The sequence below is a fragment of the Passer montanus genome, unplaced genomic scaffold, assembly GCF_014805655.1.
Source record: "Passer montanus isolate IOZ18808 unplaced genomic scaffold, ASM1480565v1 scaffold164, whole genome shotgun sequence".
NCBI classification, from domain to species: Eukaryota; Metazoa; Chordata; class Aves; order Passeriformes; family Passeridae; genus Passer; species Passer montanus.
Genome location: NW_024363605.1, coordinates 290,032 through 316,564, shown reverse-complemented (window position 1 = coordinate 316,564; position 26,533 = coordinate 290,032). Strand labels below are relative to the sequence as shown.

General features: G+C 35.2%; 1 protein-coding gene across 3 annotated transcripts in view; it reads right to left on the bottom strand.

Annotated features, from left to right (window-relative positions):
* The window catches only part of RASA1 (RAS p21 protein activator 1), a 47,874-nt gene that overhangs the window by 10,256 nt on the left and 11,085 nt on the right, over positions 1-26,533 (bottom strand). For all 3 annotated transcript variants that reach the window (XR_005626929.1, XM_039703591.1, XM_039703592.1), the window contains exons 2-17: positions 26,065-26,214; positions 24,689-24,824; positions 24,131-24,201; positions 21,195-21,312; positions 20,285-20,316; positions 17,951-18,003; positions 17,169-17,319; positions 14,165-14,243; positions 12,311-12,431; positions 10,083-10,239; positions 8,403-8,490; positions 6,247-6,324; positions 4,921-5,078; positions 4,556-4,632; positions 442-614; positions 66-225 (exon numbers count right to left, since the gene is read on the bottom strand). Coding sequence is in view for 2 of the 3 variants with exons in the window: in XM_039703591.1 (XP_039559525.1) it covers positions 66-225; positions 442-614; positions 4,556-4,632; positions 4,921-5,078; positions 6,247-6,324; positions 8,403-8,490; positions 10,083-10,239; positions 12,311-12,431; positions 14,165-14,243; positions 17,169-17,319; positions 17,951-18,003; positions 20,285-20,316; positions 21,195-21,312; positions 24,131-24,201; positions 24,689-24,824; positions 26,065-26,214 (1,802 nt within the window). In the remaining variant the exon portion in view is untranslated. The remainder of the gene's footprint in view (positions 1-65; positions 226-441; positions 615-4,555; positions 4,633-4,920; positions 5,079-6,246; positions 6,325-8,402; positions 8,491-10,082; positions 10,240-12,310; positions 12,432-14,164; positions 14,244-17,168; positions 17,320-17,950; positions 18,004-20,284; positions 20,317-21,194; positions 21,313-24,130; positions 24,202-24,688; positions 24,825-26,064; positions 26,215-26,533) is intronic.

The window sequence follows — 26,533 nt, the reverse complement described above, 5'->3', positions numbered from 1 at the left end:
CCAGAACCATTTTCTCCCCACCTGTCCAGAATTCCAGTAAACTTTTGTGGGATTTAGTGCAGTACCTTCCATACTTATCTCCCTGTCATTTAGTGTTCGTAACAACAAGGACTCAAGCTTTTCGTGGAGAAAAATCTTCAGTAAAATGCCAGCCAACAGTGTCCTATCCTGTCCACAAACATGTGATAAGGCATAGACCACATGAAGTTCTTTCTGGAGTATAAGCTGAAAGAAAAACAATTTTAAAATATTCAGAGCTTCTCCTTCCATATAACAGTATAACAGTTTTGGAAAAAAATTGTGTTTTATATTTATTTATTTATTTGTAGCTGTTACTTAGAAATATTATTTGATTTACATCAACCAGTGTTACTGAGATCCCTCTCAACCAAGGAAAAGTATTCGTTTTGACAGATAAACAATGGATGGTTAAGTTCATACCTCTTTAAACTCGTTGTACTCTTCTTCTGGCATGATCTTCTCCATGGAATACCGCGCTCGAACACGCAAAGATCCTGGCTCAATACCCTTTAATGGTACATAGGAACTGAGCTGAAACCACTCATCTGTTGCATGTCCTTTTTGTAATCGGCTTAATTGGCAACGCATAAACACTTAAAAGAAAAAAAGCGTTGTTCAGGTATACGTTATCTCCACCAAAACGATACTACTATTAAATTAAAAAACAGTTTTATTTTCAACATATCATCTTATTTTAGGGAAAAAAATACCACCAAGAGTAAACAAAAAGTTTTTTATCAATATATGAATGGATTAATTCTCTCTTCAGTGGCCTAACAGTGTCCTGTAAACTGAAGAAGAAATATATGGCAATCTGTAAAAAATGTATAAATTCAAAAACGCCACATGAATATTGACATAGCTTTCCTTGTAACACCCAAGTAGGATGCAAATCCAGGTAGCAGTCAGAAACTAAAATACAGGTTAAATCTTTAGAGTTCACTACTCCCTTTCCAGCCTTGCACTACTACTCCCTTTCCAGCCTTGCCTTCCACCCTGACACTACCATCAGGGTCTGCTCCTATTTGTTATTAAGAGTGCTCCTACAGTATTCCCAAACACTGACATATGTATTACTTTTATAATAATTCCAGTCTAAGTAACAGTTTATCCGTATTAGGTTAAAAAGTGTTCCCAAGCACTTGCTAACTAGATAATGAAAGTCAACCCAAGAATAGCCAAATCATTAACTGGTGATGATGGTATGCTAAAACTGCCAAGCAATGACTTGCACTGCAGCTGAAGTCTGGTGCAGCAGCTGGGAGGGAACGCAGGCCCATCCAGAGTAGGAACATGTGCTCCCAAGTGGAGGGGTTTTTTTCCTCAAAGAAAGGCCCAGGACCTTCAGAGACAACGTTGTGTCTGTCAAATACGCACCATGCTCCAAGAGGAGTCCGCAATTAGTTTTATATTTAGCCTATCAGACTGCACCTCTCAGTCAAACACCCTCTCTTTCAATGAGAAAGATATTTGCTTTTACGTTCCTCACGTGAAAAAACAAGGAAGTCCATAAAACCAAGAGCTTATTTTTTTTATATTTCTGCAAAGCCAGTACACCAATCTGCCTTGCAGAAATTGTAAACAGTTCCAGCAGATTTCACATTGCCCCAGTGCTGCAATACATAGCAGGATACAATTTAACACTGGAACAGAAGAAGATCATATTTATAGTGCCTCATTCAGGACAATTCTGCTGCCTACTTCATATTCTTTGGAGCTGATGAACTGGTAAGTTAATGCATTTATATCAGTCAACACGAAAAACCACCTGCTACTTATCACCAGTGTGGATGGAATGTCATTAGACTATGTAATAAATTTACTTTCTTAGCATACTTCTCTCTGGTATCAAAGCTCAGTTTCCACAACTAAGCAATGTTCTTATTTGCTTGCACATATAAGACACATGTACTACAGTGAGAGGAATGGGGAATGAACTACCAGAATAAACTCATTATTTTGTTTTTTTTCTGTGGTCATTGTAGCACTTCATAGCTATAAAATAAATAATATGACTTTACTTTGATTTTTAAAAAAATCATACCAAATACCTGTACAAGGACTGCAGAATAGTTATCATAATTTATATTAAATTACTTTAGAGTAGTAAGACTTTTTTCCTGTTTATAATGTTACATTGAATTGGTAGGCTCCTTTCAGCAAGAGACTTCTACTCAACATTAATTAATTTGAAATTAACCACCGTAGTGCAAAACCAAACCAGAGTCTCCACTCCAGTTCAGCACTTTATAGTGTTGTCCTTCAGCACCTACTAATTCAACTATCAATAGCAGCACATGGAAGTCTACTAATAAATTCTAGGACTTTAGATTTTTCAAGCCATATCATATATTTATTTGAATAAGTCCTTAAGCAATTTACAGTTAGAGAAACAAAAAAAAAAGTTAATATAATTAATGCAATTTATGCTGAACTGTTTAGTATCATTTCTGACTATCTGGAATGCTTAAAAAACTCTGAAGTAACATTTGTAATAGACAAACTTCAATGTAAAGACTTGAAAACTCAGGAAATATTTTAAAATACTGAAAAGGTAGCCTTCATTAATGTATTACTTTGGTATTTAGGTTTTGTGTGTTACAATGAAAGAACAAAGCAGTGAATCCAACAATTACATTTTGGACCTTTAATCTGCATTACATGGAAGGAAAAGCAAGCAGAAAAGGTGAGTTAACCCAATTAAAAACTGGCAAGATGAATAGCATCAGCTGTACAGGACTGCCACTTCATAGCATTCCACAGGTAACATCTGTGGCTGAAAAGGAAAGGAAAGATGATTGGTTAAGGAAAGGAACCAGTTATCTTGCTTTTGAAGAGTTACAGGTTTATTCTGGCAGTGCAACACAATGTATGTCAGAGAAGATGTGGTTTAACTCATTTTACCCCAATGAACTTCACATACTTCATAGGGCTCGGAACATAAGTAAGGAGTATGTTCATTCAAGTTGACTTAGCGTAATCTTTATCTAAAAATGAAAGAGTTATGCTGGATTATGCTTATGCTGTAGGAGTGTAGGTAACTGCAGTAAAGAAATTCAGCCAATCCTGCCACTGACCTAGAACAGGAAGCTTTCCATCATCACCTGAATACACAAAACTAACAGCATCTCCTTAATCTGGACAGAGAGGAGTAAAATACAAAAATACTTTCAAAGAAACTACTGAAGTATCCCTCTCAAGAATTACCATTTTAAGATTCTTTTCCTAACCAAGGCTTTGGTGTAGAGACATAATCAGTTTTCCAGATCAAATGAATTTACGACGAAGTTCACAACGGCATTTTTACCCCTTAGTCTGTCAGAGACAATGTATCTTTATTCCTCCTGCTATGCAGAAATTTTTCTAGTGAGAGAAGGATAAAGAGATCTGAAATTGAATCAGGTTCTGCAAGACCATGCAAAATGAGCTGTACATACCTACTTTGGCTAAGGTTTCCCTACAGATCTTAATAAACCCCATAAAACCAAAAATCAATGAAATAGTACTGCCGTAAGTTACAGACCAATAACACAATATATGCAAACTGAAAACAATTGAACTCTGTGATATATACTCTGACTGCCTTGGAACAGACAGCTTGGAACATAATGTGAAAAAAAAAAATTATCTTGGAACAAATTTGAAGAGGGCAGGGAGAGCCATCCTGCCCTGCAAGGAGCAAAGAGGGGGCACAGGGCTGAAGCTGCTCCAGAACAGGTATATTGGGAAACAAGATACATTGAAGAACAGGGCTGAGGGGGAACCCACAAAAAAAAAAAAAAAGAAACCTGAAAGTATTGTGTGGGAAGAGATCTGACCTTAAAAAAAAATTCTACCTAACAGCTTCTAATTCACACTCTTCTAACTCTTTCTTTTCTAAGAAACTGACAGATTCTACCACCTTGCTGTTGATTTGCTGGAACAGAAAATCGCATTAAAGGAGCACCTATCTGGCTAACACAAGGAGAGGAAAATACAGATCCTTTCCCATTCAAAGGGAAATTGAGGTAACTTCAGATTTAAGCCAAAGTGTGGTAATAAGGGAAGAAGACAGTCGAGGTAAAATGGAAAGAAAAAAAGGGAAGGTTTCTTCAGAGACTGCCAAGATTATTTTTTTTAAATAAAGAATTGCACCTTTCCCTGTCTCACTGGAAGCAACCAAAAACCTGGAAAGAAATTCTAGGTAGTCAGACTCCATGACACTTACCATTTTATGGAGCATACTAATTAAGAAAATTTCTCTTTGCTCTTCCTTTTTGGTAAGCACAGTCATTATCTAGCAGTAGCTACCATAGAGCGTATGTCAGACATACAGGACTAGCATAGTGCATTTTACAACTAAAATCAGTGGAAGTTCTCATTATAAAAACATTAATGGAAAGCCAGTACCAGACATCAAAAACATACCCAGGCAGTATGGTGAACATAAAAAATTACTTATCTCTCTTATGACAACCTTTGACAAGACCAATGATAACCACACAAAGTATCCATTGCTGTAATGTATGAATATCTTTTACAGAAAAATACTTACATATATCTGGATCTTTACTTTTCTTTGTTTTGTTACTAAGACTTATCTCAAATCTATTAATATCAGATGAAAGATCACTAGGAGAAAAAACAGACAGCCTCAATTAATACAATACATGGCTGGCACTTAAGCTGTTCCAAATTTCATTTCAATCCCAAGTTATCATTATCAGCCACTTATATTAGCAAAGATAGATGCCTACAGAAAATTCTACCCATGCAGAATTTGTCTGAAATGTTGCTGCTGTATAAGCACATATACAGTATTTTTTTTAAATACTGTAAAACTATAAATGAGTGTTAAGAATCTTAAATCCAATACAAATTAAAAGTGTAATTCACTAATTCAAGATAATTAAAACTTACTCAAAGACAAATTCTTCAGACCACACAGGGTTCTGTCCTTCCCTGATGTGTGTTTTTGCTACCTGGACACTGTTCAAGTAGATGTTACAATAGGGGTTTGTAAAATGCTTTACTGGGAGTGTATGAGCTTCTTCTACATGCAAAATGAGACTGCTGACCTGAAAAAAAATAAACAATTTATTTTTTATTGCTAAAACACAAAGCACATGAATGAATTATTTTAATCCTCTATGCAGAGGCTTAATGTGAATACTGAATACCAAACTCCTTATTAGAAGAGTAAAGACAAAGGTACTGGAACATTTTTAAGAAGCATAAAGAACAAAGTAAGAGTAACTCAAATAACTACTGAAAACAAATATCTAGACCCATGTTTTTAAGGCATCTTGGGGTTTTATTTTGCAATCATTTTTGAGGCATTAGGATTTGCAAATAACTTTTCCAGACACAGAAAATTTTACTGAAATGGAAGACTGGCACTCTGAGTAAGAGCCATGAACAATTCCAAATACAGTCGTTTATTGTTTGGTGCTTTCCTAACAGATTATGTAAAATTCTCTCGTACAACACATTACATTGTATTCTTTTACAAAGAAAAACACCGTCTTTGCTTTTTGAAGAAAATAATTCCCTTTTTATTTGGCTTTTGCACAGTGCAGCTCCCAGTTGCACCTGTCACTTCATCTGTAAATTCACCTACTTTAGTTCACTTATTCAGAAGTATCCAAACTTCTTTAATGTTCACAACCAAACAGTTGTGGTTTATTACTTTTTATTCACAATTTTATTCCACTCTCTACTGCCTCTAACAAGTAACTACATTCAATGTTCCAAAGATTAAATCATATCAGGAATTCTTAAAGTATTTCCCTGTTATTCTCCAATCATTACAGATATAGCTATTTAAGACTAATAGCCCTCTCTCTCTCTCTCTCTGAAGAAATTCTGGTGTATATGGCACTTTCAAGAGGCCAAGAGAAATTAAGACTCAAGCTTGGCTCAGCATGTATTTGTTACATAAAATGAATATCATTAGTTAAATAACATGCATTTACATGTAAATAAAATGTAAATAATGGGTATTTTATGTATGTGTAATATAACATTTTACACATACATTTTTTACAACATTTTTTGTTGTCATATGAATTTTTAATTTCCCATGTGAGGCATATTTGAAAAGCTGCTGACTTCTTTAGACTTTTATTCAGGATTTGCTGCTGTTGAAAGGAAAAATTCTTTCAGAGAGACTTATTAGTATCATTTTACACAGAGGAAGCAAAATACTTCTCCACATGCACCTCTAACCCACAATATTAGTTTCACCTGACGTAGACGTTTATTTGATGTTCCTGGACTGGTTTTTCTTAAACTGCAGAACACCTGCAGAGCTTTCATCCAGTCCTAAGAGAGAAGGATACAGTAGAATGTAATGAAACCAAGTCATACAGCTTTCTGCAGTGGAAGAGATGTATCTGCAAAAAGTATCTGACTTTTCACTTTAGCTTGGCAAAACCTAAGTCTTCTATAATTCCACACTACAAAAGTCTGAATATTAAAGCAAATTTATTATCGTTACTAAGCAAAACCTCATAAATAACTTGCAAATATGAACCACTTTCTCTTTTACAATTATCAAGCACTACTAATGGATATACAGTGGGACCTTTGCCAATTTTCCAGTGTAGTGATGCTACAAGAAATTGCAAATTGTATATAAAATTAAGAAAAAGTTGTTTGCTTCTGATAAAATTACATTTAACAAGCCAAACTGGTCTGATTATTCTCTCCAGTATTCCCATGTGGCAGTCGTAACACTGTATACTTCAAACAAAAACTGAACAATTAACAGAGAAACATAGAGCATATATCCAACATTCTCTAGTTTGTCTTTGGAAGGTGAAATATGTATTATAGCCTCATTCACTAGTTACTGTCTCCCAACCACCATTAAATCCTGCACATTTCTTGCAAAGCAAAAAATTTAGATTTTGACCAACAGTCTTCTCTTCAGTCAGTATCTCAAAGATATACTCTCAAAGTACAATTTAATAATGTCATTAAAACCCCCACAACAGTGCTTCAATCATTCTTCACAGCATCTTACACATCTTAAAAATACAGGAATATGTACTGCATCTATTCTCAGCTTTGTGAGTTAGGCTTCAGCTTTCAAATCCTTCCAAGGAAAAGCTTTCAGCTACACCCCACCAAATTTCTATTTTTCTATGAAATGTCAGAAAGTAAAAAAAGCTGAGCTTTCTCAAAAGATAAACACTTGTAAACTTTTCTGGGCCAAAGCCATATTATAAAGAAATCTGAAACAACTGCGTTCTGTATAAAAGCAGTGAACAGCTTGTTAAGCAGTTTCAAAACTTAATTAAACCAAATGTTCAGGAAACAAAACAGGACATTCTATCTTCTACACATTCTTAATTATTTTATTTTTTAGAAAACAAAAGATTTTACAGACATGACAAAAATTAAGGAGCATGGAATTTAACTTATATATTCTCAATTATGATACAGCATACTTCTGCTCGAAGACAGTATACTGACAGTTGTATGACAAATTCCACTACATAATTCTTATGTCATCTCTCCAAATTTAACAAATGGCATTAATTTAAAAAGAAAATCTGTGCTTTCCTTTATATACAGCACACAAAAAAATACTGTATTTATACAGACTTCATGCTCTGGTGAATACAACAGCCTGTTATGAGTGCTCTAAAAAGCTTTCATGCCATTCAAATAACAGCAAATGCAAAGATTAACTTCTAATGCAACATATACATCAGAGCTGTGAATTTGCAGAACTCAAACACAGTATCATTTGGGATACAATCTACTGGTAAACTAATTCTAAGAAGAAAGCTTCTGTCCCACAATTCTTAATCACTGAACATAACTGTTAAGAGAGCTAGTAACTAAAGACAGTATATAAACCCAGAAAACCTTACACTGTGCACCATCAGGGCCAAAGACTATGCATGACTACCAGTTCATATACACAGCAAATAACTGGAAAAGGCAGTTCAATGCACTTTCAATGCACTTTGGTCACTGGCCAGACATACATGCATTAGCGTTTTATTTATTTTACTCTGAAGTAAAACTCTCTGTGCTGTGTTTTATATCATGGAAAAGACCTGGAGAGTAAATTTCTTCTTCTAAATTGAACTACGTCAAAAAACATGTATGTTCTCCAGAAACAGGTAACAGAAAGTAATGGAAGTTCTGTGGATGGGGCCTGACTGGAATTTGTCAAAACTAAAACCTTGAAGAACAGGTAATACAAGTGCTGGATTTTCAGCACCAACCTTCCCACTCAGAGATCTGCTACCAGTACATTTTAACACCTGCTATATAACCACTAAATATTTGTGATGAATTTGCTTCATGTTTCAGAAGGGCAACATCACTGAACAACACAAGATTAAGAGTTACTTTTTTTACACTTAGCAAATAAAAACTCTCACCTGTGCTTGTTCTGGAGTTTCGCCTGCAAAGTAAAAGATGTAATGCTCTTCACTAAAGTGCTGAACTACTATCTGAAAACAGTTTGGCCTTAAAAATAAAAAAAGAACAAAAATTAAGTTTAATTAATCTTCACATATTAACAGATACCTTCACTTGATCTGTACCAAAATGAAGTTTACACTGAACTAACAGATTTCTCCTGTTTTTCTGTAAGGTGCATTGAATAACTGCATCAGTGCTTGTTCATCTACATGTTACCATCACAAATGGAAAGAGGAAGACTTCCAACAAGATTTATCAGATCTTCAAAAACTGCATTTTGGTTTTGAATGTATTGTGTCATTTTAAGAAAACTAACATGCAGCCTGCTTCAGAACATTAACACATCTTTAGAATGCTGTGTACTGAAAAGACATGTATGCTGGCTTACAGTTAAGACAAAATAAACCATCCATCTCAAAACACTTATCAACAAGGATTATTCCTAGAGAGTTTAAAAACAGTGGAAGTTCAGCATTATTTCACAACCAGTTAATCATACATTAAGGATTTTTTCTTTCAGGAAACAGTGCTAACCTAAGGAATCCCCTAGATGAATGTGTCCCACAGCTCTCATGACCAGTAAGATGTGTACTAGATCATACACGAAACATTTGAGTGTATGTGACACAAACCTCTACAACCTTAAGTGCTGAAGAAGTACAGCCTTCCCTGTACTTCTGAGGAAAATGCAGAGAGTTTTTAATGAGCTACTTGAAGTGCAGGAGGAACTCTGTCTCAACTGCAGTTCCTCACTAACTCCTTCCTAAGCTGCTGCAACCATGCATGTCCTCCTACACACCTGTAAGTACCACCTAGCACACAACTTGGCTCCAACCGACAACGCAGGGTTTAAAAGAAGGAAACAGAATGCTTATTGATTACAATATATACCAAAGCTTTGTGCCTAACTGTCAACTACACAGGGAACATTTCAGCATTTTTTTAAAATAATCTTTAGCTATCTGTGCTCCTCATTCCAGTAGTCAGATGTTGGAGTTTTTTTCAAAGTTATTAAAGACTTTAAAAACCCACAAACAGAGCAAAGCATCAGTCCTTGTAGATCAAGAAATACCACTAATGTTAAACATTTGTCTCTAGTTTTTTCACAAAGGAACTAGAAGTTGTCTATATATAATTTTTCAATAAATACTAAGATCTGTAGGATAGCCAGAATTTCTATCACTTATTATGTAAGTAAATATAGTTATTTCTTCTATAAAAATTCTATAAAATACAGGCCAGTGGAGTTTTGTAACTACATATGAAAAAATACATAAATGCTCTTCTTAATTTCTAGCAATATCTAACACTTCTGATTCTCAACTTTCTTGCTGATAATCACGTCCCACATGGTCAGCATATTTGGAATATCTAAATATTAAAGTAAGTAAGATTTGATGTGTAAGTAACTCTGAGTATAGTAATTGTGCAAAAACAATCTTTGAGGATGTTTACTTATATGAACTAGTGTGCTACAAACAAAGTGCTTGTTTTTAAATAGTAAAGCACCTACAGACTTCTAACCAAGTTAGCTTTCAAATACCTACCAAAATGATGCAGAACTTTTAGAATTCACAAAAATTCTTTATCTTATTAACTCTTGGTGCAATATGATTAAAAAAACCCCAATGTCCTACCTGCCAAATAAACTGTCATGTACTCCATAGACAGAACACACACTAAGGTCTATTAGTCCTTTGGGTTTTGTGGCTCGTTTTTCACTTTCAAAATAAATAAGCTGGGCATCATTTCCCTCTAATATAAAGTACAAGTTTTTCCATCTCTTTCCTTTACCTGTACAAGAATCAAGCAAATGGTTACAATACTGTCTAAAACAACATGTAAATTTTGTAAATTTAAATACAGAAGAGGGCAGTAAAGCTTCTGTCAAACTCCGAAAAAAAGAACAATGTACAGATAATCACACTTGAGTTATAACATGAATATACACATTCAATTTTATACATGTGACAAAAACCAGATCCTCTTCACAGATGCAGGTAGAGTTGCAAAAGATTCTTCAAACATCCTCAGTGCTTTCAGCAGCATTATGGAAGTGCATATGAGCTGCCCCAACAGTGAACTCCTCTCAGTGTTACGCCTGTATCTACACAGATTGCAAATAGTGACAATGTGGACCCCATTCATTCAATTTTTTTTAAGAAATGGACTTTCAACATTAGAAAGTTACTCCTAAACTCTGACCATTGATTGCATTACAATACCTAAAAACATATAGCTGAAGAACAGAAATGGAAATATTTTATATGCAAACTTAAATCAGAATCAACCCACAAGCACAACCTTATGAAAGAATTTGGCTGGTTCCACTTGCTGCAGAGAAAGGTTCTTTGAATTACAATGGATTAGGAGCATTCTGCAACAAATTAATGCTTAAATCAGGGAACCATTTAGAAGAAATTTTCAGCCTTTATTTTATACTTCAATCATCATAAATCCACTGGGGCCTTAATAAACTAGTAGCTAAATTGTTTCCAAAATACAAATGTAACACTAATTTATTATACTATGACTCCTAGATGGAAGAGGGATTTTATTGCATTCAGTCCGTATGTATTATGTGCATCCCTCTACAAGAGAATACTCCGATTTGCCTCTTTTAGCCTAATTTTTCCAAGTCATTCCAATTTCATTCCTTACTCCATGACATGTCTCTACACCTCTGAGAATAAACCTCCTCAACCAATGAGATGCTTCCCTTGTTCTGTTCAGAAGGTATAGTTTGGGGTGGTTTGGGATTTTTTTAATGTCTCTTGTATTAGGCTATATGTAAATTCATACCTTCTTTCTTGCATTTGGTCACTATCCAAATTACCACCTGTAACTTATCCTTCTTGTCATTTGCAGGAATCTTGTTACTGATACCGTTTTTCTGAGTCAAATAATGCTGATTTTTCCAAAAAGTAGAACTATAACACTTGGCAAGGGACCAGCTTCCTCAAAACTTGAAAGACTTGTTCAATGGAAATTCTTCAGGGTAATACTGAAGATTACACTGAAATAAGTCAAGCTGTCAGCTTTTAATGTGCTTATTGTATGTTATGCTGTGTCAGCATTAGAACCCTAAAAAGTCACTATATCCTTTGTACGGCAGACTGTGCATTTTAAATTTAAGATTGAAAACATACAACCTCACTTGGAATAACAAAATGAAACCAGCTGTTCTCTGCGGTGAATGTACGTATTTACACTACTCTAGCTCTCTCAAACCTCTATCAGCTAGAAACTTAGTGAATTCAACATTAACGACATGCACTTTATGAAAATATATTTCATTTCATGCTTTGAACCCTGCCTTTGACAAGGATGCCCACTTTTTGTACTGTGCTGATTTTTTCGGAACTGCCAACCTAAATTTTCATGCTGCATGTAATTTCATGCATCACACTGATCTATTCATCTACTACTTATGGAAAGAGATCTTTCACACTCCTTATACACTTGCTAGAACTTTTTGCCCACTTCAGTTTTGCTCTTTCTAGTACCACTAAATTCATTAAATTCAGTTAGGAGGTGCTGATCTCTGCTCTCTAGTGACCAACAATAGGGCACGAGGAAATAGAACAAAGTTGATGCAGGGAAATTTCAGATTTTCCCTTAGGAAAAAGTTCTTTACTGAGGAGGTGGCTGGTCCTTAGAACAGGGTAGGCAGGAAATGCTCACAGTCTGTCAGGGTTTAAGGAGTGCCTAGATAATGCTCTTAGTCATGTGGTTTAGCTTTCAGTGGACCTGCAAAGAGCATGATCTTTATGACTCCTGTCCAATTTAAGATACTGTATGATTCTACGATCATTATCTGCTTTTTCTCTTCCTTTAAAACATAATAGAGGCAATCATAACTCACTTTTTTTCAGAAGATAACCTTTTTTGACAATATTTTTATAAAAAGCATCCTTTGTTTTCCGACGAATTGTATTGTAGATTTCTTTTCCGTCCACTGTATCATTAAGCACTTGTTCTTGGTGCTAGAAAACATGTCAGAAAAACATACTTTAAGCTCAGAAATCACCATTAAAAATGTATCCTATGAAGCTGGAATCAGGATCATCTTACTGAATGCTACCTAACTCATTACTGTTTTTCTCTCATGCATTTTACTAAAGCATTCATTTTTCATACAATACACATGCTACAAATGTAACACTTTCCATATTTCCCAAACTGAAAGAAAATAAGGGTTTTCAATGCAGACCAACTTCTACAAAGTAAGTCTTTTTCATGGAAAAACAAAAAACATGATCTTTCACTGTGATTTCAACTGTATTAAAATTTATGCCAGTCTTTGAAGATTTATCTAGCTTCTAACTTTCTACTACCAAAGCTCATAGGCCTGTGATATCATGGATAAACTCTGAAGCAACAAAAATGGTGCAGATCATAATTAATAATGAGGGGCACAGTCCCTCATTAATCTCATTAGAACCCACATGTTGTAACTGAGCAGAATTCAGGACAAGAGAAGAAAGAAAGAAACGGAAAACAGAAAAAGGATAAATTCATACAAGAAATGATACTATCTAGAAATGCAAGTAATAAGTATGACCAAAACCCAAGCCAGGTCTGACCTTACTAAGTAAGCTGATGAACAAAAGTTCTTTAGCCATAAAAAACAAAGAAAAGCAAGACTATAAAGTAGTAAGGACATCACTGAAATGAAGAGAGACATATGAACTGGTTTTTATATAATATTCTACTTTGGTTCCTGTGCATATATCTGCAGTAATTATGATTTTGATCAAAACAACAATAGCACGATGAAAACAAAAGTGCAGGTCCTTAGCAGCTCACCAGGGTCAACCCACCACAGAAAATTACATGTATGTTCATTAAGTGCTTTCCAGAGGGAATTATGCATAACATGGTAATATTCCAAAATTGTTCTGATAAATGTTCAAGAAAGGCAAGTTCACACCAAAACTGGTAGCAGCAAGGCAACTATGAAAACATTACAAAGAGACAGGATCAGCTTCTGTGTGCTTAGCTTGGTGAACAGAAGAAATGCTTCTGTTCAATAAAAAAGATGGCACAAAGGGCATGTATGAATTGACTGCAACTCTCTTTAGGGAGGACAGGAAGAGCAAATTACCGATTTGATGAAACAGGAAAGCTTGGGAACAGAAAAAGAAAAGAATAGGTATGTAAATTTTATAACTAGCTATATAAGCTCATGAAAAGCTAAATTATGTGGTATGCTTATAACTGGTGATCTCTTAGAATCAATTTCTGCTATGAGGCAAGTGCACTTCAGAACAAGTGCTGCAGTCATTCCTGAAGCTTTTAAACTCCCTGCAATCACTCCTGAAGCTTTTTGGTGTGTACAGGTTTCCTGTGACAGGAGAAAAACCCCAGACACAGAAGAGAGAAGGCCAGACAGGCTCCCCTTAATATGGGATTAAATCAAATCATTAGCCCAGGAACAGAGCTAGGGGCGCAGATTAGAGGTCGAACACCTCATCGCATAGACAGAACTTACCATACTTCCTGTTGACTACAAGCCAGTCTTCAGTAAGTGTATGTATTTGAGGATAAAACAAAAGAAACAGATGAGCTGAAAACATTGAAACTGCTGATGACTGACTACTGGAGATGATGCTGTTTAACTACCACTGGTATCTCTGCTGTAATTTAGTTCACAAATTGATTTGATAGTGATTCAGTCTCTGACTTCAACATCAAAGGCTCAGAGATTAAATCCTACCTGCATTGGAACAGGATCTTTTAAGTAATATCCTTCAACAATCTGTTCTTTTCTGTAGTGCTCAATGATGTCAGCAATACTGTTCCAATAACAAAAAGAATATCGAAATGTTAAACATTAATTTTTCCATTGTTTGAGAATCTGCTTTTCCATAAAACCACAGAAAACATTCCCTCAAAGTTTTAATAAAATCAAGTGTTAATCATCATAATCCTATTTGAAAGGAATGAGGATTTACTAATACACTGAAGTCAAGAAGGTTTACAAAACTGTATTCAGAATGTACTAATCCTAAATTTTGCAAAGTATTTTAATGACTTGCTTAAAATGTCAAATGAGGACATTGCACTTTGCACACTCAGGTAGTACATGTGCATTACCACTTTCCAACCAGGCTGAAAAATTGCTATTTCATTGGCAATAGTTTTCCAAGTCCTAGAGTAATTAGCTAAGTGGAATGGGACATACTCTGAGTGAAGTGCAATCTTCTTCCATGAGGACAGGAATAGAAAACAGAAAAGGTTGGTAGCAGGCTTATAAAGATTACAACTGGACATCACTGAGCTATCCTTTCAAACACTCATGTCAGCAGCATTCCTCTACAGGGATGCACTCATTGTAGTCATCAGATTCAGACTGCAATTGCATTTGGAAGGCTCAGGAGAGAAGTAGTAACAGTAACAAGCTGACATTCAAGACATTTAAGTTGCTCTAATTTATTTTTGCACTACTGAAATTTTTGCACTGTAATAAAGAACAGCAACAGGGTCATCAACAGAAATTAATCATTTACATGCAAATATCCATCTAGAAAAAGAGCTAAGTAATTAAATAGATAAATATATACTCAGTGTGACTTCTCAGTTTATGCATACTCAGCTGTGTGTTCAAAGATACAAATAAGGCATGTGTGCAACACTGGAACAATAGCTGATACTGTAAAAAATCTCAAAACCTACATAAAGCAAGGTATCTTGGTTAGCTTTTCTATTCCATTCTGAAACTATGAACTAGGAAACTTGATAAAATTATCTTCTCATGAGCACTTTTATTTTTCAGATATGTAAAATGAGATTAATGTTTATTTCAGTTTTAATGAAATCACATAATTAATTTCAATTTTTACTGAGATGCTGTCTACACATGCTGTTTTCTACATAAGAATTTCAACTGTGTCACACTACAAAAAACATTGACTCAGGCATTACATTTCACAGGTTGAATAGCTACTACCAACATTTTCTAATCAATCAAACAGCATTATATGAATTTTCTCACTCATCAAATCAGGAATACCTTGACCTTCAATGCATCATTTGCTTCCTTGATTAAAAATGCTATTAGGAGTTTCTTAATGTAAGGAGCAGGTGCCTGCAAAATTTCTACAATTTTGTAATACTGGCCAAAAATAAATTCAGATGTATTTAAAAAACTCCTTCTGTAGTTAGAGTAACATTTAGACTAGTCTTGATGGAGCACCCAAGGGCTGCATTCTTCATTATATGTTTGAACTTCCAGCAGATTTACCAACCTTACACACACAGAAATTTGAACTGAATATCACCTTAAGAATATAGTGATAATTCTCCCTAACATACAACAAAAACAAAGATTTTCGTTGACACTAAGGAAGATCTCTGGAAAACTACGTAACAAAATACTGAAAGAAATTCTTAAAGCACTTTATCATAATTTATTGCTGCTTAACTTTAAAATCTTATTTTCTGTTTGGCTGCATAGAATCTCTTTCAGACAAATGTAATCTACATACCAAGTGAATCCAGCATTATATTATAAAGTAATCTGAAGCAATAACAAGGTAATATATTTCTGAAAGTGTACTATTTAATGCTACAAACCCATTTGAGACTAATAAGAGTTCCTCTAAGTTGATTAATTTGATATCACCAAGGGTGGGGGGCTCCTGGCCTATCATCCTCCCAAATCACACAACTAGAAATTGGCATTTACCTTCATGAAAGGCTGACCCTGCAGCTAGCCTAGTTTTCAGTAAGGATGGCTGGAGGCCAGACTGACTAATGAAGAAGGTATTCAAGCAGCCTGGGTGTGAAATGGGCCTAGGTTCATAAGGATCCATTTAGCCTCACAGCATCATGTGAGTGTAGTCATATGAACAAGTCCACTGAACTTAGTGAGGAGACCGTAATATTTTCTCAGACACACTCAGAAGTGACAGAAATTCTCGACTGGGGTAAGAATGCCCTGGTTCTAAGTGAGCAGGACTGGAAAAATGCTGATTTTTTTTTTAAGGCAGACAGTGACCTCTGTTTAAGGAGGAAGGTGAGTTTTTACTACTGAAAAGTCTTCCAGATACAACAACTCTAAAAAAATACTATCAAAGATGAAGGTGTACTGATAGTCTCTCCCACAAAAGGGGAAACACCTCATTATTTCTGTTTTCTACAAATTACTAATTTTTTTTGCACTAATGGCAAAAGAAATGCATCTTAAGTTTGTTCACTCTAAATGAACTGATCAGTATTTCTGCTCCGAGTACCATGCACATATTTCAATGTAATTTAGTAACTTTTTCCAACAATTACGGCATTTTTCCCCGTTCTTGAAAATACCCATTTCTATTATTTGAAAACTCTATTGATTGTCTCAGATAAAATTGGCATTTTTATTTTCCCCTTTTCAAACAGACAAGAATGCATGCAGAAGCTTCCAAGCTGCTTCAAATAGAGTAATCTCTTAATTACAGATACAGAATTTATGGATCCACACGATCCATTCAAACCACAATTTACAGAGTGAAACAACTGGTTGGCAGAACAAGCACAACAAGCACAAATACTTCAAGAGAAACAAGTTACACTTAAACTGTAAGAATCTGCTCAGTTAGAAGTAACTACTATGGAAATTAGAGAAAATATTTAGTATAAAGGAAACTACAGTCTTAACATCATAATAGTAAATAATTATCAGGAGCAAGTTATGCAAACACAAAATATACATAATTCCTTTTGCCACAAGAACTCACCTATTATAGTATCTGCCTCCCATCATAAACTGATTGTTTGATGTTGGACATATTTTAAAACGCTGAATATTTTCACTGGTCCGGAAATAAAGTGAATAATCACCAGGGGTATTATCTGAAGGCCTCACAAGAAAACTGCACACCTGACCAACTGAAAAGACATCATAAAAGTGTTATTTTTCTTAATGATATATGTAAACCCTTACAAAATCTATTTCTACATAAACTAGAAAGAACCACACACTTGGAAGAAATACAAACCCTATAGAGGTAAACTCCAGTAGTGATCTCAAATTAGAAGAACTAGTACTCAAGCACCAAAATTAACAAAATATGGTTCAGCTGTAGCCTGCAACCCAGCCACATCTTTTGCCATCTCTTTAAAACATTATACAAAAAATGTTTGGTAATATTTTCAAATCTCTGTGCCAGTATTTAAAGTAATGTATTAAACAATATGGGTCAGAAGTACTGTTTTCATTTAAAGAGATACTTGCTTTATGAATGTGAAATAATTGATTCCACATATAACAATTTAAAAATTCATTAAATCAAAAATAAGTAGATTAACTTTACTTGAGAACATACTCAGTACTGATAGCCATGAAAGTTTTCTTCCGATGTAGTATTCTACTGAGGTAGCATACAGAGAGACTGGGGAATCTAAAACACATTTATGTTTAGACATTAAAGGAAGTTTTACCATAGTTTAGTGATCCTATTAACAGGATCACTTTGTGCCATTTCCCTATCACTGTAATTCACATCAGAAAGACACATACCTGTCATGAGCAAATTGTAAGCTTCTTGTTTGGAGATCTTCCCATGGAACCATCTTAACAAAGATGAAGAAAAAAATTAGAAAGCAAGACTACCAGCTCTCTTTTTTGGTTGTGCTGACATCCAAGGTTCTGGCACCTATGAATTAATCTTTATTTTAAAAGACTCAACATATATACATGAGACAATCAAAATCTATACTACTTAATGATTCTCTCCTCCCAACGTGAAAAGACTAACACTAATAGGTATATAAATAAATTGTTTTCAATGAAACACTTCAGCTGATGTTCAAATACAAGCAAATTTAGAGATTAATATGAATTGTCCAAAAAGTAGGTAATTTGACAGATATTATTTTAAGTCATACAGCAATGTACTAGAATCATGAAATCTGAAGTTCAAACAAGAAGTTATACACAGAAAACCTCAATCTCAAATTTGCCAGAGCTGTAGAAACAAAACCGAGCTTTGTTAGATTAATGAATATAAACTACTTTCATCTCACACCTTGTACTTTCCCAGAGTCTTGTGTCAGGGTAGTACCCCACAGAAGTTCACAGCCTCTGCCTAGTTTTGGCATGATACTTACCACTATTCAGAAAAGCTTGACTTGCTGCAACTTAATAATCTGTATTTAAAGGAAAGCTGAAGATACGGTGCTGTTATAAGAATACACCCCAATTTTTGGCTTTCTTTCTGTATTACCTTCAGATATTAATGTGGATTCCTCTGAAAGGTAAACTGAAAGACAGAATCAAAGCTCCACACAATCCCCTAACAAGCTACTTTCCGAATATGAAATTTCCACATTTGAAGACATCCATACTGCCAAACTGACTAGCAGAACACAGTAAACCAAACAGACCACTGAAATGCCTCCTTCTGCCACCAGCCTCTTGCAAAGTGGGAAACAGCAAAAAACCAGCAAGCAAATGAGGACATCAGATAAGTCATCAAGTCCCTAGACATTTTTCACAACTATCTGCCACTCATCTTCACCTGTGAATGTAATCTATTAACAAACTGACCTATCAACATACTGCTGGTTCAAAGTTGAATTTTTAAAAATTTTTAAGCAAACAGAAGGAAACTTACAGTCCTGTGACTTTTTCTTCAAACTTTTAAGTGTTATAAGAATCACAGAATTGTAGGAACACAGAATCCTTTGTGTTGGAAAATACCTTTAAGAGCATCATATCCAATCCTTAACACAGCACTGCCAAGGACATCACTTAACCAATGTCCCGAAGTGCCACATCTACACACCTTCTAAATCCCTCCACAGATGGTAATTCTACCACTGCCCTGGGCAGCCTGTTCCAGGGTTTGACAAGCCTTTCAGTGAAGGCATCTTCCCTAATATCCAATCTAATCCTCCCTTGGTGCAACCTGAGCGAGCTTCCTCTTGTCCTATAACTCGCTACCTGGGAGAAGACCTCTTCTAGCTACAAGCTCCTTTCTGGCGTGTATAGAAAGCAATGAGAGTCCCCCTGAGCCTCCTTTTCTTCAAGCTGAGCCCCACCAGCTCCCTCAACTGCTTCTCATTAGACTTGTGCTCCAAACCCTTCCCCAGCTCTTTTCTCCCCTCTGGACTCACTGCAGCACTTCAGTATCTTTCTTGCCATGAGAACCCAAAACTGAACCTAGAACTCAAGGTGTGGCCACACCAATCCTGAGTACAGCAGGACAGTTACTGCCCTGGTCCTGGTGGCCACACTATTGCTGACCCAAGCCAGGATGCCATTGGCTTTCTTGGTCTCCTAGGCCCACACTAGCTAGTGCTGTTCAGCCATTATTGACCAGCACCTCAGGTCCTTTCTGCTGAGCAGCTTTCCAGCCACTGCCCCAGCCTGCAGCACTGCAGGGGTTGTTATGAACCACGGGCAGAAACAATCACTTGGCCTTGTGAGATCTTGTGAGGCCTTACTGACCCAGCTTATGCAGATTCCTCTGCAGAGCACTCCTACTCTCCAGAAGATCTGCACTCTCACCCATGACATAAACAGGAGACATTGTTCTAACAGTATTTAGAGTTGTTAATTCCAAGGCAACTGTGATTCAAGAAATACTCCATAAGTGCACATTTTGGCTGAAAGTGATCATACATGGCCTCATTTAAGATTTCAGCACTGCAATATCTATTAACAACAGACACACCTATTACAAGACTTTTTCACGTTAATTATCCCTGCATCTGCAGCAGCTAGTATATAAAGAAGTCTTGAGATTAAAAAATAAATCTCTTTGGTCACTTTCTCAACAAGTAGAAATCTCACGGTGGAACTTGACAAACAGTTATGATTGCTTTCAAACAACAAAACAAAAATCCTTACATTTTGCCTTCATGGGGATCTTCTTCTCTTCCCTGTGAGAAAATTAAGGTATCAAGTGAATGAAAACAGTACAACTCAATTTAAAAAAACATTTTATAAGTTAAGACCTTCTGTAGAAAAAAAAATACATTTAGAAATCTGATGCATTTTTTACCTAAAGGGCTTACTGCAGCTCTATGAAAAGCTTTCCTCTTCATTCACTAGGTGAAAATTCAGAAAAAATTCAGAAAAAAATTGATAATTACTTCATTCATGATCCAAGTCTTTTAGAAGTGGTAACTTTTTAGAAAGTTTCAACCTTCTCAGCCTTCCAAACATTAAATTAACACTGACCTATCAGTCGACAGATCAACAGTCTAGTACTGCCACTTCAGTTTAGCTATTCACATCCTGACACAGGTCATTTATGAGAAGCATCTCAAGTAACATTGCTATTAGCAAAACATACATACTGTGTAAGAAGATATTACAAAAAAATCTATTTTTTTCCCTTTTTTCTTCTCACCAATATATTTTTAACCCAAATTTCATCCTAGAATAAAGAGAAAGACCTACCACAATGCTAAATTACATTCTGTTGAGTTAGTGTACATTTCACAGCAATTGCAAGAAAGAAATGTAATTTAATGATAATAATAATCTACCAGGACCGTAGATTTTAGGGAAATGCCTAGTAAATTTACAGTACCATTCATTTGCACTTATCTTTGGACAACATAAGAATAAACATTTTTTGATAACAAACTATGCTTAAAGGTTTTAGTTTTTTAGAACTACTAGATGAATTTATTAGGTTCAGAAAAGCACATAATTAGAAAACAGGCAATTAAAATGTCACTAGTTTTTGTTCAGTATTATTTTATTAAAAAATCCCATTCATTTAAGAAATCTGAATACAAAAATTACTTACCACTTCTTCTACCAGGTCTTCCACAATAAGACCTTGTTCATCTGTCCGTAGGTTTGTAACCCACATCCAGCCATCTTCCAATTCATTATGGACAATAAACATGTCTCCTTTAAGGAAACTGAGGAGGATTACAGCAACATTTAAATCAGAGATACAATCATAATATAAAGTTTAATTAACACAATGAATTCTTGAGTATAATTTCCATAAAATATTTGGGAAAACTGATTTGTAAAAAATGCAGGAACTGATAGTCCAAGCACATGTGTATTTTTCCTCACAGTTAAGTGGCTACTATATACAAGTTTTCATACTTTTGATTTATGTTTAGTATGTAATATATGCTTCAGTGCTGTCAACTTCAAAGTGTGCTAATGTATAAAACAAAAATAACACAGCAATATTAATATGCAGTACTATTGCTCTTTTATCAAGAGAGATCAAATATGCAACACAAATAAAATAACCCTTAGCAGTCTATAAGAAAATAATATTCCTTTCATTGAAAAATTACTTTGCATAATGTAAGTTGTGGAATACCTCTTCATTATGTTCTCATACATGAAGACAAGTGATGCAGAGAATACAGAGCAGTTACCAGAGATACCATGCAATTAGGTACAAGTGTAAGAAGCATTAACATTCAAAATCAGAGAATCACAGAATCAAAAAGGTTGGAAACTACCTCTGAGATGACTGAGTCCAACCTACTACCAAATACCACATGTCAACCAGACAACGGCACTAAGTGCAACATCCAGTCTTTTCGTAAAGACCTTCCAAGACACTGATTCCATCACCTCCATGGGCAGTATTTCAATGTCTAATCACCCTTTTTCTGAATAATTTCCCCTAACCTAAAGCCACCCTGTAGACTAAAGGGGAATTTAAGATTATGTCCTCTTATCCTGTCACTCTTCTTCCATCTGGAAGAACAGACTGAACTCTGCCTGGCTACATGCTTCTTTTAGGGAGTTGTAGAGAGCAATGAGATCTCCCTTGAGACTCCTCTTCTCCAGGCTGAGGCCCTGCAGCCGCTTATAATAGGACCTGTACTCCAGACACTTTACCAGTTCCATTACCCTTCTCTGGACACACTCCAGGACCTCAGTGTCTTTCCCGAGTTGAATGATTCAGAACTGGACATAGTACTCAAGGTGTGGCCTCACCAGTGTTGAGCACAGGGAAAGAATCACTTTCTTAGTCCTACTGGCTACACCACTGCTGATCCAAGTCAGCATGCCATTGACTCTCTTGGCCACCTGGGCACAGCTGGGTTATCTTCACCCTGCTGCTGACCAGCAATCCCAGGTCCATTTCCATTGGGCAGCTTTCTAGCCCTGCAAAGGGTTTATTGTGGCCAAAGTGCAGGACATAGCAGCAGGTCTAAGGGAGTTTTCATTTCTGGAAGACTAGCGTAAGTTACTCCTTAAATGTTAAGAACACAAACTCAGCTGCAGCACAGAATTTTTGATCATGTTTCATGATGCATCAAGGTACAGGAAAAACAGTAAAGAGAGAAGCTCATCAACTACCATTTCAATTCAAAATTGCATAGCAAATGTCTATGGCACAGCTCTCATTTAATGTAGGCTAACAGAAAAAACAAAACGCAATAAACCACTATCAAAAACAAAGAATAAATTCAACTGCTATTCAGCTTTAACAGATTACAAACAACAAGAGCACACTCCATCACTGCATAGTTACTACATGGAAGACATGTTGAAATTAATTCAGTAATACTTCAAACATAAACATATTTACTATTATATTAAAATTCTAAGTCAATATTCTCTGAAATACATAATTTCTTCAAGAGCATATTAATTCAATCCAGAACAAATCTGAGAACTCTGGTCTCAGCTATACCACAAACAGAATTATTTTAACCATGTAGACCTCAAAACATAAATATCAACTCTGCATTTCAGCTTGATCCTAAAAGAGGAAGAAAAGGTTTAATTGCCTATAATTTTTGTTGTGATAGCAAACAATAAAATGCTATTTTCTCTTAAGCTGATAGGTTCAATAAGGCCCATAAAGGATTCTTTTTTTTTTTGTTGTTGTTGTTCTCACACAGAGTAGGAAGCCTTAGTTGCAATGTGCCACTAGAGAGCCCCTTCCCAGTCTATCATCTTCGTAAAACACATAATTACAAAAACAAATATCCTCATATCATCCTTTAAAGAATCAGACTGGACTGTGAGTCTTGGAATAAATTTCCATCCAAGTGAGGATATAAAGCTCTCATACTTTCCTCTACATTTTAAGATAATAATCTTAAACCTAAGAAAATTCCCAATTCAACTGGTGTATTACATCAGCTTATGAAACCTGTCTCATTAGAGAGATTAGGAATCACCACAAAAGACTTTCAAATCTTCCTACTTTTTAATCTGGAAAAAAATTCTCAAGAAAGCAGTATCAATCCCAAGTAAACAGAAAATGGTCTTCTACTGAAAGACTCACTTCTTCCATTCTTAAATTTGTAAGTAGACAAGGCCCACTTTCTCTTTCTAGTGATCTGAATTGTTTCCCTCAGCTACACATCCAATAATTCTGTGGCAGTTCAGAAAAAAGCCTAGCTCATTTCTTTCACACACTCTGATAAGGCATTTCCATACAGAATTATCTGACACATAAATTTATCCTTTTGGTAAAAATCTAGGGCTTTACAAAACATATTTCAAAATCATCACATTATGAATTTTAATTCTATGTACCTTTATGTACCTTCTGTTCAATTAATACAAATATACTAAGAACAAAATGTCTTATTCTTATTCCCAACCAAATAGAGAGATATCATCTGTTAAACGAACTATGTCAAGTTTAATATGGAACTGGAAAATACTTGCATACACCTACCTAAATTATTACTATTTGTCAATACTCTTGAGAATTTCATAGCTATTACTGTTACTCAAACATACCTTATTTCATCAGTTTCTGGCACTTTGGTGTAAGGCAGAATTGCTCGAACTCTTCTTCTGTCTTCCACAGGCTATAGTTTAAAAAAGAGCAATGGTTTTTTCTTTATACTTTGCACTGTATATTCTATACTGCAGAGTCTTCCTCCCCAGCCTTATGCTATTCTGAGGCAAAGAACACTGCCTTGCCAGTTTTACATTTCCAAAGCTCAAAACCACAGTCAGCTAGAAACACGTAATTTGTTGACTAAGAGCACTAAAGAGCACTTTAATTTTTTTGTTTTCACTTAGAGCAGAAATAATATCCAAAATTTTAACATTAAGAAACATCTTTATTCAGGTTTTGGGATTTGTTACAGTTGATATTTTGCAGTGCGTTTTTTTCATTTTAATTACTGCTGTTGTTTTAAGGATGCATTTTTATACTCCCTACAGTTCCACGTATGCCTATGCAAAACGACAGGAAACTTTCTAAATTTTTTTTCCCAAAGAAAATTTTGAATAGTGATTAAAGTTACAAACATTTTAGTAAGTTAGTCTTAAGGATTTTTTTTTACTTGCCTCTGGAGGTGCTACTGGAAATAAGAGCTTTTCTCCTTTCAGCAAGCAGGACACGTGACTGTAATAACCAATCAGGTCTGAGAGTGAAGCAAAGCGACGCCCACCAATGTAATAGTCTCCACACATGGCAATAATCCTGTTAATAAAAAAAAAAAAACAGAAGCCTGACATTAGAAAAATTTTTGCTACCAATTTTTTTTGAAGAAAAGGAGATTAGGATAATTTTTCATTCTTAAAACACTGCCTAAATTCAGCAAAATACAGTGTTACAGACTCTCTGTAAACATGTAAATAAACCTAATGAATATTTTAGCAAATATATTTTATGAGCCACCAGTTTTTTATCCAAAGAAAGTGCTGATTCACAGAAAAAGACAGTACATTTGTCAGAACTAAATGAAATTTAAAAAAAAAAAGAAGCGTGAACATCCTGGAAAACTGAAACAATGCATGACAACCGCATTATTACTTGTATCATGCACAACACAAACCTTTTATAATAGGTATAAAGTAGCAAAGGTCTTTAACAAATTACTACACTTCAAAACTATACCATGCAGAAAACAAACACCACCAAAAATTAGTCATTTTGTTACAGTTAGTTTAGCATCCATATTAAAAGTTAAGAAATTACTCTGGAATAATCAAAGTATCTCCTGAAACTCAATTAAAAAATTTGGTATCTAATGGGAAAAAGCTCACACAACCATTTCAGTAGTTAATGCATAATTTGAATTATGCTGTTTCTCCCAAGATGTAATGCAAAATGCATACAAAGATGAATCTTCAAATATTAAGTCCAAGCTCATAAGCATATACCACTGCAACAGGAGTCAGAAAACAATGCTCAGGACATATGCTGAAAGCTGTTTCCAGCAAATCTTTCAATTAGTAAACATATAATCTACTGGTGTTGTTTGCTTTGAGATTTTTTGTGGCTTCTTTTTGTTTGTTTGGGGTTTTTTTTTGTTTGGGGGGGGTGTTTGTTGTGAGTGGGGCTTTTTCCCCCAAAATTAAGGAAGCAACCAGATCTGCTAGCACTTTAACTGTGCTAACTACAATCATTATTATGGAACAGACACAATCTCCTTCGCTGACTAATGAAACCTGCATGGTGCTTTAAATCTATTCAAACCACTTTAGACAAGCTTCTCTATCCATATATTTTTGGTTTCCTCACACTTCAGTTCTCCACCTTACAAAGTAATTTTAAAGTAGCATGATTTAAAACAATCAAACGCAAGTAAAAACCTGTACAATTAAAGCACTAAGAGTCAAAAATACTGCATTATAATACAATCATTGTTCACTTTATTGTGTTCTGAAACAAAAAGTAGATAGATCAAAATATTAAAAATAAAACATTTAATTCTCACCTAAAATGATTGACATTTGTTTTACTAAGGAATGAAAGCACAAATGAACCTGGTCTCCGATCACTCTCTCGAATAAGGTAACTTCCAGGTTTTCCTGCTTGTCGAAGACGTTCTTCTGCAATTGTTCTGTCAAGTTTTCCATGATACCACCTGAAAAAAAGTTACAACGGGTGTCCTTAGAACTTAAGGGTTTTGTTTACTTTCACAAAACAGACCCATGAAATAAAGAAAATCTTTCAGTCAAAACCCATGTAACTCCAAAACTTGGTCGATCACATTGTTACAATTTCAACCTCCTAGTTTACTTATTTCCAATAAACAGCATTTTTAACACAGCAGTTTTTCAGATAACCTACTTTTCCCAAGGAACAACCCTAAGAGGCAGAGGCTCTACACATATCATTGGTTTTATTTCCTCCCTGATATTTTTACTTTAAAAAAACAGAAACTGAGGTGACTGACCTGACTT